Source organism: Acyrthosiphon pisum, chromosome A1 (genome assembly GCF_005508785.2).
Source record: "Acyrthosiphon pisum isolate AL4f chromosome A1, pea_aphid_22Mar2018_4r6ur, whole genome shotgun sequence".
Taxonomy (NCBI): Eukaryota; Metazoa; Arthropoda; class Insecta; order Hemiptera; family Aphididae; genus Acyrthosiphon; species Acyrthosiphon pisum.
The window spans coordinates 91,204,019-91,220,249 of NC_042494.1; the positions used below are offsets into that span (position 1 = coordinate 91,204,019).

General features: G+C 34.6%; 1 protein-coding gene across 4 annotated transcripts in view; it reads left to right on the forward strand.

Annotated features, from left to right (window-relative positions):
• LOC100166108 (protein Tob1) overlaps window positions 1-16,231 on the forward strand; it is a 48,896-nt gene that overhangs the window by 25,693 nt on the left and 6,972 nt on the right. The window contains exons 1-3 of one of the 4 annotated variants that reach the window (XM_029487762.1): window positions 2,878-6,162; window positions 11,186-11,597; window positions 14,573-15,132. In XM_029487762.1, the coding sequence (XP_029343622.1) occupies window positions 11,199-11,597; window positions 14,573-15,132 (959 nt within the window). In that variant the 5' untranslated portion in view covers window positions 2,878-6,162; window positions 11,186-11,198. Of the gene's footprint in view, window positions 1-2,877; window positions 6,163-6,581; window positions 9,189-11,185; window positions 11,598-14,572; window positions 15,133-16,231 lie in introns of those variants that run through there. The other 3 variants (XM_008184167.3, XM_003244016.4, XM_003244015.4) reach the window with 3 other exon arrangements.

Below are 16,231 nucleotides of genomic sequence, written 5' to 3' on the forward strand. Positions count from 1 at the left end.
AATAGTATAATTATTACTACGGTCGGAGACATATTATACGCGTGTATATTTACCCTGTAAAAAATATTCCATATATTATTATGATGCATGTATTAATTTTATTGTTTCCAGTTTTACGTCGTGCATGTAAAAATATTTAAAAAAAATATCTAATCAGAAACCTTCGAGGAAAAATATAGAGGACACTCGTTACGTGCCATTGTACGCGATACATACGACGTACACATTCGGATTTAACTATGCATGAATAATGTGTACATATTCAATTGAAAAATTCGCAATAGCCAATAGTTGGTAATATAGGTAATTAAATATTCATAACCGCCTCGAAGACGTATCCATAAAATATTATCATAAGACTTGTAAAAAGTATATATAGGTAGGAATAACTAATATTTGTTATGACATTTTTGCGCTTTGGATAATAATCGAAATCGAAGAAAATAATATGTCTTTATAATTATATTTATATAGCTACCTACTTCAAATAAAGTTTTTCCGTATTATATAATATGTAAGCATCTGAATTTCTGACTGTTGGTACATATATGTACTAAACGACCTAACATAATTATTACAAAGTCGTATTATATTCGTATACGGATATTATTCCATGGGTTTTTTATTTCTGAAAGAAATGTTATGATATTTTTGACTTGAAAAGAATTACGTCAGAACAATAATAGAAATGTTCATGTTGTGATTTATTCAAAAAGTATTTACTATGGAATTCTGATTTTTTTTAGATACTATATTTACAAACTGAAATCAAATATCTATAATAACATGTACAAATATTGTACCGAGCAAAACTATCGTGGTGATTTAATTATGGCGTATCGTGTTGGATTTGTTAAATGCATAACACAACGATGAAATAAGCTTTTAATGAATGTTGTAATGCCTGCAGCTTTAAACCTATTTCAAAATTAATTTCATAATGAAAATTCTTCTTAACTGCGTTATCGTAAGACAAACAATAAAACGCTCCGTTTAGTTATTTACTTTTGCACTTCTACACACGGTTGTTGTCAAGAGTTCACGATTGTACCAAAATTATGAGTATTATATTGATTTCAATATTATTCATCAAGTGTGCGTAGAAGATAAAAACGACGCTCGTTTTACATAATATTGTCATGCCTAAATGCATTATTGGTAATACCTAAAGCCTGAAGGTACAATTGTACAAAATAATAATGTATATTATGATCGAGTTTATATTCCTGCAAGATATAGCTTTTGGCGTATTTAAATTAATAATGATATTGTTATAATACATCTTTATTATATACCCATTAGTATACATGTTATTAATAACATGCGTACAAATTATATTAACAAAATATTAATCTAATTGGCGTTTGTCAACAAGCTATATAAGCTATATAGCCTATATAGGTTGTATATTATTATTATAATAAAATAACTATACCTATATAATTATTTAGGTTCTACAAATAGTTTTCTATCAAACTTGCAAGAGCACTATAATTATCGTTAATGATTAACATATTTATCGTCGTCATAGCGCAATATAATACACAGTGTGTAGCAATGTGGAGTAGGTGCGTATACCTATTATTGTAAACGGCGCTGTTTTTGAACGTGTCGTAATTTGGACACGACAAGAGCGCAGTTTGCGTAAGTGAAGTGGATGCAACACATTTGAGAAATACCTCATAAAGTTTTAACCGAACCTTCAAAATTATCCACTTCGCGCGACGCTATAATATTATTATGATCAAATAAATAATAATAATATATCATTTACAAGAGGTTCAAACATTTTAAGTTATGCGGAGTATGAGGTGAGGATGAAGTGTTGTATACTACAATTATATATATCAGCTATATATTAAAAGAAATCAACTTCAAGTATAGGAGGTACCTATCTTTGTAGATAGGTCATATACTTCGGAGCACTCTGTAAATAATTTATGTGGACATAAATATACCAAAAGTTAGGTTTATAACCAAAGGCCGGCCGGTCCAAAATAAAAAAAAAACGCAAGACGCATTCGAGATTACCGTTCACGGGTCGCCAAACCATTTACTAACATGAATGATACGTCATGATGTACAAATAATATTGCACATAATATATTATAATAATATACTTATGCGATAGTACGATACAAAATAATCTGATAATATAATATGATATATTCTGACGTACTTATATTTGTAATTTTTTGTAGGAGTCATACCTGTGTATGTAAAATTTTATGAAATCGTGAAATTCAAAGCGCAAAATACAACAATATTAAAATAAAATGACGATGCGCTCTGTCTGGCGAGAAAACACTCGTCGGTTCTGCGCATCCTCCGAATGCAGCGACATCCTGTCGCGATTGAGACTGTTTCCGCTGTGCTTGCTGGGGAGGGGGGGCGGAATTTTCGCCTTGCCGCCGCATATTGTCTCAGTGGTCAGAGTATAATGGACATTTTCTTTGACGTGGGACGTGAAAATGAAGAGAGCGTGGCCGTGACGGGGTTTCAGATTCTATCTGTGCGTCATCTGCCCCCGTAAACCCGTAAACACGCTACCCGCGGTTAGGTTAGGTTAAGGTGTTGTTGCACATCGTAAAACGTTTTTAATTTTTGTTTTCGTTTTTGTTTTAACACATAGTTGTATTCTTAATATTTAAATTTAAATTATAATATCTAAACTTATAATCTAGATGGAAATTAAAAATATAAATGCCTTTAAATTTTAAAAGTGCATTGGTAAAGTTTAATATTTAGTTCTAGCTGAGTAAAAAATAAAAATAATTCTGAATTCAGAAGTTTATAACATACAATAATTATATAAAATAACAAAAATTTGCTCTTACGCATTGACCTTAACTTAGTTATCAGGATTACCAATTTTTCGATATATAACAGAGTAAGGTATTATTTTTTTATTTTTTTTTTCCGTGGGGCATAATATTGTTTATTTTCGTTATCGATTTTTTTTCGTTTGATAACGTTTGCTCAAAAACGTTTTCAAATACGTTTTTCGTCTCTGGTGCAGTCGAAACACGATTTTTCTCATGTACATACACCTGCATCGATCGCGGCGCGTGCGTAAATCCCCTCCCTCCACCGCCCCCGCACCATTTACGCTTCCCCCGACCGTCTGTGTAATATGGTACTCTATATAATATTTCACACACAATGTACAGCCGTCGCCGTGACGCCGTCAGCCGCTGGTTATAATAATATTTGCACGTCCAACTCTGTACACAATATCATTGTTACTGTGGCACCTGCAGTACCATGTACACGCGCACAATTATTACATTAATTCGTGACAAATACGCGAAGTGTGTTTTGCACTGTGCAGAGGCATACCGCGGCGACAACGTGGCGACCGGCCCGGCTGTAATTCGAGAGGTACCTTACTGGCGTGTGTGTCGACCGAGTTTCGAACATTATTCTTATATTATTATCACCGTACGCGGGCGCGTTAATATAACAATAATAATATATTGTAGCGATCGAATATGAACCCTGCCCCTTCGACCGTATATGCTGTGCAGAGGTATTCTGCAACTATTATCGTTATAATAAAATATTATAACCGTCGCCGTTATTATACGATAACCAAACATTATATTATATATTATTATTGCCCATACGATATATAACTATTGCTGAATTTAGGTGTCCGCCGGCCGAACGATCGACAATTATAATGTACGATTATTAATTTATAAATAATTAGGTACGCGACGTGACGGGTATTAAGACTTTTGGATTTTGGACGTTGACCCTGTCATGGGCCTAATAATATATATATAAGAAACGTACTGATAGCGGTGAGTGAGAGAGTTATGGGGGAGGGGGGTGGTTGGCATTGATAGAAAAAAATAGCGTATGGCTTAAAAATTAATTCACCTATATATATCAATTAATTACAAGAGAGAGGGAGAGAGAGACGGGTTACATAACAAAGATAACAAAATTTTAAGTCTTTTAGAAATGGATGGCATGATATTATACACTTTGGGTCCTATCATATTATGCACGGATATGGCTATCTCTCTCTAACAATGTTAGCACTATGTAGAAAACATTTGACAGAGTAGGCATGAGTCCGCTTGGTCCATAGCAATATATTAATATTATGTATAATGGTCGATCCGATCGACCCTTGGTATAATATTATTAAATTATTTTATTACCCCAAATTTTCCTGTGCCGCTGTGCCAGCAACAAGAAGTGCACTTAAATCATTATTACCACAGTGTACTTGGATATTGGACTTCCGTACGTCTAGGGGACGTATTTGTAATAGTTAATACAATATTATACTTTTGGCGACAACAGTTTCCGTTTGCAGGATCGTCGCGTGGACTCATGGCTCATCGACGAGTATTCAATATTATTCTTGTACGATATGGATAATGGGTGCGAAAAGTCTCGCACACATATTACTTTTGATTTCATCCAATTTTACTTATCTAATGTGTGGATTCACGCGGTCGTACAACCTGCACTCTTACTCTCAAGTATAGTATCAAGTTCGCCGATTGCTGAAACACGGCACAGCTGCAGTATTACATACAGGACGATATATACGCGTATATATTATATTGTGAATTATCTGCTATATTATGAACTGCAGTTATTATATTATGTTTACCGTATTTGTATGCAGCTGTACGAGCCACATTATATGAGTTCATGTACGAGAAAAGTATTAGTAGGTATAGGTACGCTATATGATCGTTTTGCGAACGAATTTCACGGGTTCCCGCTACTATCGATACTTTGCGAATGTCATCGTTCAAAAATCACAATTAAATGTGCATTGTTTTAGTCTCTAATGGAAGTCATGAATATTTAAAATTAAAAAAAAAATCATCAACCGTGTGGAGCACAACGTGTTCAAACGGACGAAGGCCAATATTTCTAAATAATTCTCGTTCGACCTATTTGCTCGCGTTTTGTTGCTCGTCGTTATAATATATACAAATAGGCAGCGAAGTTTGCATGCATGCGTCCATAATAATATTATAACTCGTTTACACCAGAACTGACTCTCCAATCAACATGACATTATAAATACATACCCGCGATATAACTAATAGTAAATAGAAATAATAATAATTTGTAATCGAATTGCACCTTAAATACAAGTGAATATAATAGTGACCGGAGTAGGTATATACCGTATAAACATTGTACATGCGTGTAGCGTGTTCATAATAATTATTATGTATATCGAAATTCCGGTTTTATTTCACTATCGTTTTTGCACCGATTTCGTTTGTTGTTTATTATATATATATTATTATTATATTATTGCGAAAGCACAATAGATTATAACTTTTAGTCGAAACTAGAATATGCAATACAGTACAAAATTTATATACGCATGCAAGTATGGGTACCTATATAGCCGGTATATACACATGCTGTTGTATTTATATATATACAGTTATGCAATGCGCTCTTATATATCACGCGAATGCCCTGAATGACTTATTACGAATAATAACGCTGCAGTGCAATAATATAATGTACATTGTAACTCATATACCTATACGCGTTAAAGAAGAAGTACCTATACATACATTACATTACCTATACATTATTATTATATTAATATAAGTATTGATTTATCTCAACCTCAAGACTTATCTCTCAAGTCCCGTATACATATAGCCTGGTAGTATAATATGTAATAATAATAATGCGCACGCACTGCCTAGGATGTAGGCACCTAACTCGCTAGTTATACGCATCATTCACAATATTAATTCTGGAAACGATTGCTGCGCTGCACGCGCTAATGCGCTATACCTCGGGCCACACGTGTCTATCAATACAATCGTCTCTAATTACCATCAGTCTGTCGCTTTATGTGCGCAATTTTTCAAGGTGCGAATATTTAATACGAAATTATGTTTTTTTTCCTATTCTCAATAACGACACGACTGTCGAACCGGCAGTCGACGTGCGTGTTGAAACAAAAAGTAGGTAAAACAACAGCTACATAGGTATACATAAAACCGTTTGTCGATGTACAAAGTGCGGTGATTATTATTATATTATTTTGACTACAGTACTGCGCTAACTTTCGTTGGTACCCCAGGCCAATAATATTAGGCACCCCTAATTAAACATACCCACCTCCTACCTCCATTGGGACGGCTTTGTTGTTAGCAGGTATGTATGTAATATAATATTATATATATACCGCAATGCGGCTATAGTCTAATATTTAAATTTATATTGTTTATTTTGCGTGAATATATCAATTTTTATTGTCAGCGTTCGTCATTATTATGAATAGGGTTGCTCTATTACAATAAAGGTGGTTCGAATCAATATTATTGTATTATTTTGTTCTTGTGTTGAATGTCATCGTTTTAATCAATTTCATTTGAATAATAATGCACAAAAGTCAAAAGTACATGTTTAGGTATAGAAGATTGCATAATCAATATTAATTAACACTTTTTTTGCGAAACATACCTATATTCCTGTTTGAATTATTCAAATCCACTTTATATAAATGTTTAATAATCCGATTCCTACACTCAAACAATATTTTAATATAAAAACGAGTTACACAATTAAAGACAAATCTTAAAAATAAAAATGCAAAACTACGCACGATGAAAATAAATCAATCAAGTTTAAAACCGCAATTAGCATTAAATAGTGGACAAAAAAAAATTTAAACACAGTCACAAAACAAGTCTACCTAATACCTATAATATTATAATCGTAATAAACAACTTTTATATTAACACTGAATATTTTATAATATAGGAACAATATGGATTTATACGCCTAGTTGTTTCTTCTTTATAAAACTATTCGCCCAGTTTAGACATTTACATGTCGCGTCGTCGCACGAGAAAAATTCGATTATTAAAAATTGTCAGAAGAGTGAATTTGACATTTTGACGTGCGTGAATTTGGGAACAACGGCGATGGACAAACAACATATAGACAAGACGTGCGTTTATTTTTAGATAAAAATTTACAATGTATAATATTATATTAGTTGCTGTATAACGCGCAAAGTGCCAAAGTTTATTGCTAGATATATTTACTGTATTATATGAATTTAAATAATAATGTTATTTTTTTTTGTATTTAACTATACATAATATACTCAAGCCTAAACGGTCCGAAAAATTTTTGACGAAAAATAACAAATTAGTGTCTTGTTTGTCCCATCGGCCTTGGTTGAATTGCCGTTGAGTATTATTTTAAGAATATTAAAAACGTCCGCGACGATTGGCAACGGATCAATATATATGTGGCCACGTTGCAGCCAATCGCCGATGGACATATTATATTATGTATATGAGTACATATGTACAAATTATAATATATTTGTTATTATTCAAATTTTCGCTGAACATTTTTTGAACGCCCATTACCATACCTATACCGTGGTATGTATGCCATTATTATAATATCGTACATACACAGCGTCCATTCGTTTGATTTTGAACGTTAATTTTTTTTTTCTTCGAATGTTTTACGTTTTTCTCGAAAGTGATATAATATACCGTTGGCGACGTGCATAAACACTATATTATATTAACTTACACGTGATGTGCGTGCGTGCAGCATATATATGTAGACATGTAGTGAAGGTGAAGGTGTTGGTTTCGGGCTGCGGCCGGGAGTGGAGAGGCAGGTTTCCTTGTCATGCTATAATCGAGTTGAGATAGGAGTATAAATTTTATAATATTATAAGCGCGACGGACAGACGACGGTTGCCGTTCGATTTCATTTAAAATATTAAGCCTTATGTTTATAAATTATATTTGTCTTATGTGTACAGGACGTCTTACCGCGTTCGTCTCCGACTCTTTTCTAATTAACACATTTTTGAAATTTGATTTTCTATTATAACAGGTAATATTACTGTACCATATAGAAAGCCATATAACTATTTATATAGTTTATGTAGTTTTCGGCTTATTTTTTAGTTTTTGGTCATAATAAAAGTCGAATCAGTAGATTTCCATTGTTTATGCAAATATAGTTGAGGGGAAGCTTTGAACGGAAGCATCCGTCATAAAGAGGAGTACGGATGCGCGTATGAGGACAGTGACTAGTGAGGACAAATGTATGATAACTATGGGTATTATGAATATTTTAAAATTACAATGCTATTATAACATAACGATATCGGTATGGGTACCTAAGTATAATATATTGTAGAGAGTACAGGTATATATTGCAGGCTGCGGTGCTGCTATATAACTTAACGAAACGCACTGCTGCAGCAGCAGCGACGGACGAAAAGCGGCCCATTATACATATTGTCATACATTTACATATTGTGTACAATATAATATATATTATATTATTATGTATATATATGTAATATTATTGCGATTTATGTCATTATATTAGTTCGACCTTCGGTCGCGATACGAACAATGGCCGTAATAACGATGCCAAACATCCTGGTTAGGGCTGAACGGTTCTATTCTAGAGTGCAGTATATATATATATCCGTCGACGCTGCGCGAATATATAGGTTAGGCCGTTTTAAACCGGAGCCAACCGGGCCGTATACGCGACCTTATGTACACCGCGCGGTGTTGCTCTTCGCGTTATGTCATATATATTATTATAAACCTATTATTACCTTTATATCAATGCGTTTACCTATTCATGTGTCTCTCTGTGTGTACACCAGTAAAATATCAATTATCTGCAAATATATAATGTATGTAATATATTATTGTAGTATATACGCGTGCGTGCGTGCGCGCGTAATAGTAATGCGCACGTATAGATACCTATATTGTGCCCAGTAGTCGGATGTTAATTAGTTGTTAGGTCGGCCCGTGCGGACTGCGGATATTATTCAGTGTAGGTATACACGCGTAACGGTGTGCATCGTTGCAAACAAATGTGTAAATCCGAGTCCGATCGGTTGCGCACCTATAATATAATAGTGTAGTGTTTATAAAATGTGTCGTTTATATATTATTATAATATATATATAGGTAACGTACGCGCATGCGGTCGCGTAAAACACCCTGTATAATATAATAATACGATGATGGAAAATATTATAATTATACTATTAATTGTCATACTCCCGCAGTGACGTACCTGTCTATATATTCAGGCAAACCGTTTCAGTTGATGCAGTTCGGCTGCTGCACTCGTCGGATAATCGTATCGATCGTAACCTGTTACGTTTGAATTCGGTAAATATATATATATATATATATTATATATTAATACACAATAATGTACATACATCAACTGTTCGTTGAAAATAATATATATACAACGTATAAGAGCGTGTGTAATGTATGTGACATATTATTACATTTACGTATTATACATAATACACAAGTAGGTACAATAATATGTATATAGGTAGGTTGTCACTTGTCACTATTGTCATAATAATTATAATACGGAATCCAAATGTAGGCATATTGCAATGTGCATATTATATATTACAATATTATAATTGTTATATTCATATACCGCATAATATAAGATATAGGTAGATACTTTTAGTTTTAGCGAAATCGTTTTTTCTAGCCGAAAGCAGCGCCAGGTTCTTGGAATAATAAAATAATCGTCCGATTGTTCCATGATGACGACCTTTGCACACATGTACGAGTGCACACACAATCGGTCATACGTTTCTAGGTCAATGAGTTATAAGCCGTTCTGCCGACGTTTTCGCCACCGCACCATCTTTCCTACGTCGACCGTATGGCACTGTGGCGTTTATATACCTATATACCTTTAAGCATTATAGGCTATAATATGTTATATTATACAGCACTGCAGCTATACTATTATTATAGTTATACAGTGAAGTTTCTGGCTTCTGCGATATAGTTTTCCTTGGGTTACCTATCGATATAAGAACGGACTGAGCAAAATTTACTAGACTTAATAAATTATAATATATTATATTATAAGTATGGCCAACGACTGAAATTATATTGAATTCTATGCGCCTGTGCGCGATTGCGTACAATCGCGACGGTCACAATGCGCCTGCAAGAGTAATAATGGTAATAATTATTGTGTTCCAATCTACGGCGATGTCTATATATAACATTATACCTACTTATATATGCGTGTAGCCTTTGGCCTCTATAGATATCAATTTCTATATGTGTTCGCATAAAAATATAATTAAAATTTATCTCGACGTTTATTGAATATGAATTTATTGCAATTTTATCCACCGCGAATATAAAAAATATGTTGAGGATTAGGATAAAATAGCATGACGACATGACGTACGTCATACGTCACGAAAAGGATATTCGAGCTTTTTTTCATTTAATTAAAAATATGTTAATTTTAATTTTTAACAACGCTACATCATTATTGTTGAAGTTTTAAGTCGATCGCGCGTGCCATATACGTGGCGTGATTGTATTGTATAATAAATGACTACGTATATGGGTGCGATAGGTAACTTTAGTTTCATTAAAATGTAATAACAATTATTTTATCCACTGATTTTTCTTTACTTTCAAACATTTTGATACCAGGATATTAAATTATTGTAATAAAATATATAAAAATAAACATGTATATAAATATAAAATATTTAAAATAAAATTTACAATGTAGGTATCTATTTTATACTTTAGATTTTACATTTACATTTATGTAAATAATAAATATGCAGTAACCGTCTGCCAACCGCAATAGTAGTTACTTATTACACGTACATCATAGTATCGTAGACCGTAGCGTATATATAGGATAACGTGTATCGGTATGTGTTTGCACATACAATATACTATATACATAATACATATATTATGTAGGTACAACATCTATATACATATAGCCTTTGCATATTTAGACAATGTTTTGCCGTAATTTTATGATATATATATATATATATATATATACAAACTAAAAACTGATTACCTACCTAGGTTTTATTTATAAATTAAAAACCTATATGTAAATTTAATAAACTCTAAATAGCGGCAGTGGAGGCGCACCAGTTAATTGTGTGTTTCCACAAGTTACCAGCAATGATATGTGAAGTGTGAATATAATAATATATAATATTATGTATAGGTGACCGATGCCTGATGTGCGTCATAAACACTCATATACGTCCTGTACCTAACTATATTATGTCTTTCGCCTTATTTTATGCAGTATCATGCGTTGATTTATATTAACAAAGTGTTTATATATTATTTTCCAGAAATCGCGTCAAGATGCATATCGAGGTTAGCGTAGCGTTGAACTTTGTGATCTCGTACCTGTACAACAAATTACCCAGACGGCGAGTGAACATATTCGGCGAAGAACTGGAAAAGTGCCTGACGGAGAAATTCGCTGGGCACTGGTACCCGGAGAAACCGTACCGCGGCTCGGCGTACCGGTGCATCAAAACTGGATCTCCGATCGACCCGGTGTTCGAGAAGGCGGCCCGCGAGAGCGGCGTGGCCATACAGGACATCCTGGAGAACTTGCCACAGGATCTGGCCGTGTGGGTGGACCCCGGCGAAGTCAGTTACCGCATCGGCGAGAAGGGTGCTGTGAAGATCTTGTACAACGAGAACAGCGGCGGCCTCCAGTTCGACACCCACGATGACCGGACCGCCGACCGAGAGGTAATCCGCGTTCAAATTTTTTTTGCGGGCAGGACAACCCTTTTGGACAAATAAAAAAAAAACAACCCATTTGCAGCATATGTTTTAGGGATCTGTTTAGAACTTATTTGTCCCCTGCTCGTTATGCACATGTTATTTTTATAATTTATTAAAGATTATAATAATCTATTTGATGCAGTGCGCGTTATAGAGTAAGTCGGGGAACGTGCTAAATTGGTGGATACAGTGCGTGGGAGGGTGGGACGCAACAATTAGTAATTACGCAGCGTAACCAAATCATACTACAGTTTACCTATATAACGTCTGACACACTTGCACGTCATTACGCCGAAATGTGCATATTATGCGTCGCTAGCTTATGAATGAATCTCGACGAAAACGCACGATAATACTTCATATTTATAAACCTATATTATATACCACTAATACCAGTGCTTGGATGATAGCGGTCAAAAGAACTCGTTCCAATGATTTAGTTCTATTTTTAGAGGAAAATTAACGATTTAATTGTTCCATTTTTCGTTAGTTATTTCTTAAATAATAAATAAATAAGTTTTAGAGTAAAAGTTTTAATAAGTTTTTTTTTAGATATTTGGTCAGTATCAGTTATTAATGAGCTTTATAATTTTTACTAAATGTCAAGTCAGCCACTAGTCACAGCAGTCTTAAACTTGTATATACAATCAACAAATTATATATTAAAGCAATTTTAAAATTATTAAAAAACGAAAAATGTTCTTGATTTAGGAACAAGGTGAGGAACTAGTTCCTTTTTAAGTATTTATGATAGGTAATAGATGAACGTGAACTTGCCCATTTTTAAAGGAACTTTCCAAACACTGGTATATATACTGCAGTGACATGTTAATGTTATACTCATCATGATCAGTATATAATGCGCAGTAATAATAATGCATTACTGGCATATACAGCACGTCACTCGATTATTTTACTAACGTTTTTTTTCATATTTTCCAAACGTAGTACGTACCCCCTCTCCCCACATGATGGCCGCATATACTTTGATAAAACATACAGTAAATTATAATTTATAAATAAAGGTCTCTACTCGCACCCGGCGTACGAAACGTCGAAACCACGTAATATTCTTACAATCCTATATATGAGGATTGCGTGAATAATAAACGTTACTTATCGTGCATCCAATACCCTGACGCACCCACCTTCCGACGCGTAATCCGCGGGAAACGGACGACACGAATCGTCGATCCGGAAACGATCAACACTATCGTTTGTCCACAGTACCTATACAATTCATAGGCACCTAATGCCTGTACCTACTATAATATATTGCGCGGACTCGAACGGAGACGCAAAAACAGTTGGTCATAACTCACGCTTCACAGGTAGGTAAACTCGTCGAGATTTTCGGCCGGAATTCCGTCGCACTTCGCACAACACTATATTGTCACAGCTGTGTTACTATCGGTATACATTATTATACGCACTTGTGGACACGAATGACAAACGACAAAAAGTAATATCGCGAAAACGGTACGATTGAGGGCGGATTCGCAGACAACGGCCGCCGCGACCTCTTCGTAAAAGATTGACCGACGGAAACACCCATAGAATAATACATATTATTATAATGTATTTACGAAGATACCGCGGTTACGCATTCCCGGCCATTCACCACGAATATATACCATGAACAATTTGTTCGGCGGTCACCTTGGAGCTTGGACGCGTGTCTACCGAGGTTGGACTTGTCTAAATACTGACTATTATTTAATACAAACTCGCTTAAAAGCCTTTTTTTTTTTTTTAATTCGGATGCTAGTATGCTACTGCAGGACGTCTGTAATACATTTTTGGTTTCTCCTCTTCCTGCAAACACTGCATATTTTTTAATGTACTTTTTAAAGTATTATATAGTTTTAGTGTCTCCAAAAAAGAACAGGCATGATTGATTGTAAATTAACTCTAAATACAGGATGGGGCAGTGAAACATGTGATTTTAGTAAATAATTATATAAATGTAATATTATAGGTTTAATATTATATCCTATAATAGGAACATATTGATTATTTGTTGGTGTTCTATACTCAAAATTTTATTAAAAAACAAGACATGTATTGAAATACGTATAGCGGTCATATGGTGCCACTGAAATACAATAATAAGGATCCATATTAGAATACTGTCTAGGCGGGCACCAAAAATCGTTCCTCGAGAGAATAGACTTTAGAGTGACGTTAAAGGCTATATAATATTAAATAAATTATTTTTATATAATGGAAAATAAAAGTCTATAGGGGATTCAGTCGTTAGAATTATCGTAACGCATATCATATTTCAGCGTACGTTGCTATATTAAACGAATGTTTGAATATACTGTTCGAGTGTACGTGTCGTATATAAATATATAATCATAGTATATATGCGTGCAGGCGAACAATACGACAAAAGCTAAAACATTTAATCCCTTCGGAGCTCGCATACCTACAGGGTGATTTTTTTTTAAACGTAATCCACTTATTATTTTCTCATTCAACTCTGTGGTTTTGAATTTTATCATCAATTTTATTATATATAAGTTGAAGTACCTACCTACTTATTATTACACTACATTTTTTATATAAAAAATTCAATTTTCACTATTTTTTTTTAATAATAATCGTTTCGTATCAAAAGCACCTATCTAGCAAAAATTGAAAAAAAAATAAAGACACGCCTTACGTTTAAAAAGTCACACTGTACATAATTTGTGATAGGCTCCTGTATATAATATATATGTATATATTTATCGATTGGGTCATACCTTTAGGTTAAACCTATACACAAGCTCGTTTTAAATAAAATGCCACGTTATATAAATATTAAGTCCATAAAATCGATAATCCTATGCAAGTCAGTGTTTTGTATACTATACAATATTATATTATTGATATTCGGCTGCAGTGTGTTTTTTAATAATTTGTATAACGAATTGCGTTTGCTTATCTTGCAGGTCGTCAAAACGTTCAACCCCGAAGCACAGTGTTTCCGGCCCATCGATTCGGTAGCGTCCAGCTTGAGTTCTCTGAGCATTTCGCCACCGGACAAGTGTTCGGTCGGTTCGCCAACGCTTGGCAGCGGTTCCAACAACTCGTCGCCAACTCACCATAACCACCTCCACCACCAATACCAACAACAACAACACCATCCTCACCACCAGCAACAGCAAATACAGCTACAACAGTCACAGCACAATCCGCTGTTGTTCGGCAAGCCGTGTGGCGGAAGCAGCAGCAGCAGTAGTAGCAGCAGCAGCAGTAGCAGCAGCAGCAGCACTGCAAGCAACGGCAACAGTCAGCAATCGCCGCAGCAACAGCAACAGCAGCCGCGGAGCCCGAACGGTGGAGGTCCGGCAGTCGCGGTCGCGGCTGGCGCTTACGTGCCGTGCCGACAGCCGTCCGTGCCGTTGACGTTCACAACCGCCTCGTTCGCGCAGACCAAGTTCGGCAGCACCAAACTCAAGTCCAACAACAAACGAGCTAACAGGTTTCTGATGACTGATTTTATAGAAAAGTAGGCGGAAACGTACCTACAGTTTTGACCATGACGATGCGTTATATGTGCCGTATTGAATTTTTGCGTTGACGGTGTGGTGGATTGATGAGGATAGTTGGGTGGGTGGACTGCTGCGCAGCTGGGCCATGAGAAGCATACCCCGCACGCCGTGACGTCAACGGTGTTTTGAGTTTAGGCAAAATGTTAATTACATTATTAGCGTACACTCTAAATAATAATATTATATACGTACGGGGCTCAGGGCTGGGTATATTGCAAGTCAGCAATATATATTCACAATTTAAAATCATTTTTCGTTTTCTACTTTTTAGTTTTTCTATTTTTCAATTTAAGTTGATAGATGATAACATTTTAAAATTAAAATAAGGTTCCATCCTCATAAGTTATTCTTACGGTGATTCGAAAATACCTATAATCAGAATTATTTTTTATAACCATTGGCAAAATTGGATACATTTTCCTCGATCGTTGTTTCGTTGTGATTCGAAAACTATTAACCGTAGAAACTTAAAACATTCCACTATATTGGGTGCCGGAATTATATAATTTGTATTATTATTTTAAATCAACTCGACTATATTCGTTACGTTAATTGCACTTTTGATAATATATATTTTCCTAAAAGTTACTAACTGTCCCAAATCCTACTTCTCGTTTAATAATACCTAGCGGCATCCATAAAATTACACCAGTTAAAATTCATATATTAGCTCAACCCGTATTATAGAGTTTGATGGAATGGACTGATCCAACTATGGTTGCATTATTTCAATAAGATTATTTAGGGTGCCTTCGCCTATAGTATATGTACTGTATAGAGTATACCCCTAAATTATTATTTATTATAATGACATTAGAAGGGTTGACATAGGTGGTCGCACGTGAGCTGAGAATTAGACCCGGTCACGGACGACCTTAAAATATACTTGATTATAATATTATATACGTATTAATGTATTATACTTTAATCTTTGGCTGTGTGCCAAAAACGACAGATATCACCAGGGCTAGGATTTATATGCAATAAAAAATTGTAAAATATGCATTTTATGTAACAAAATATGCAAAAATATGCATTTAATTTTTTATAAGATAA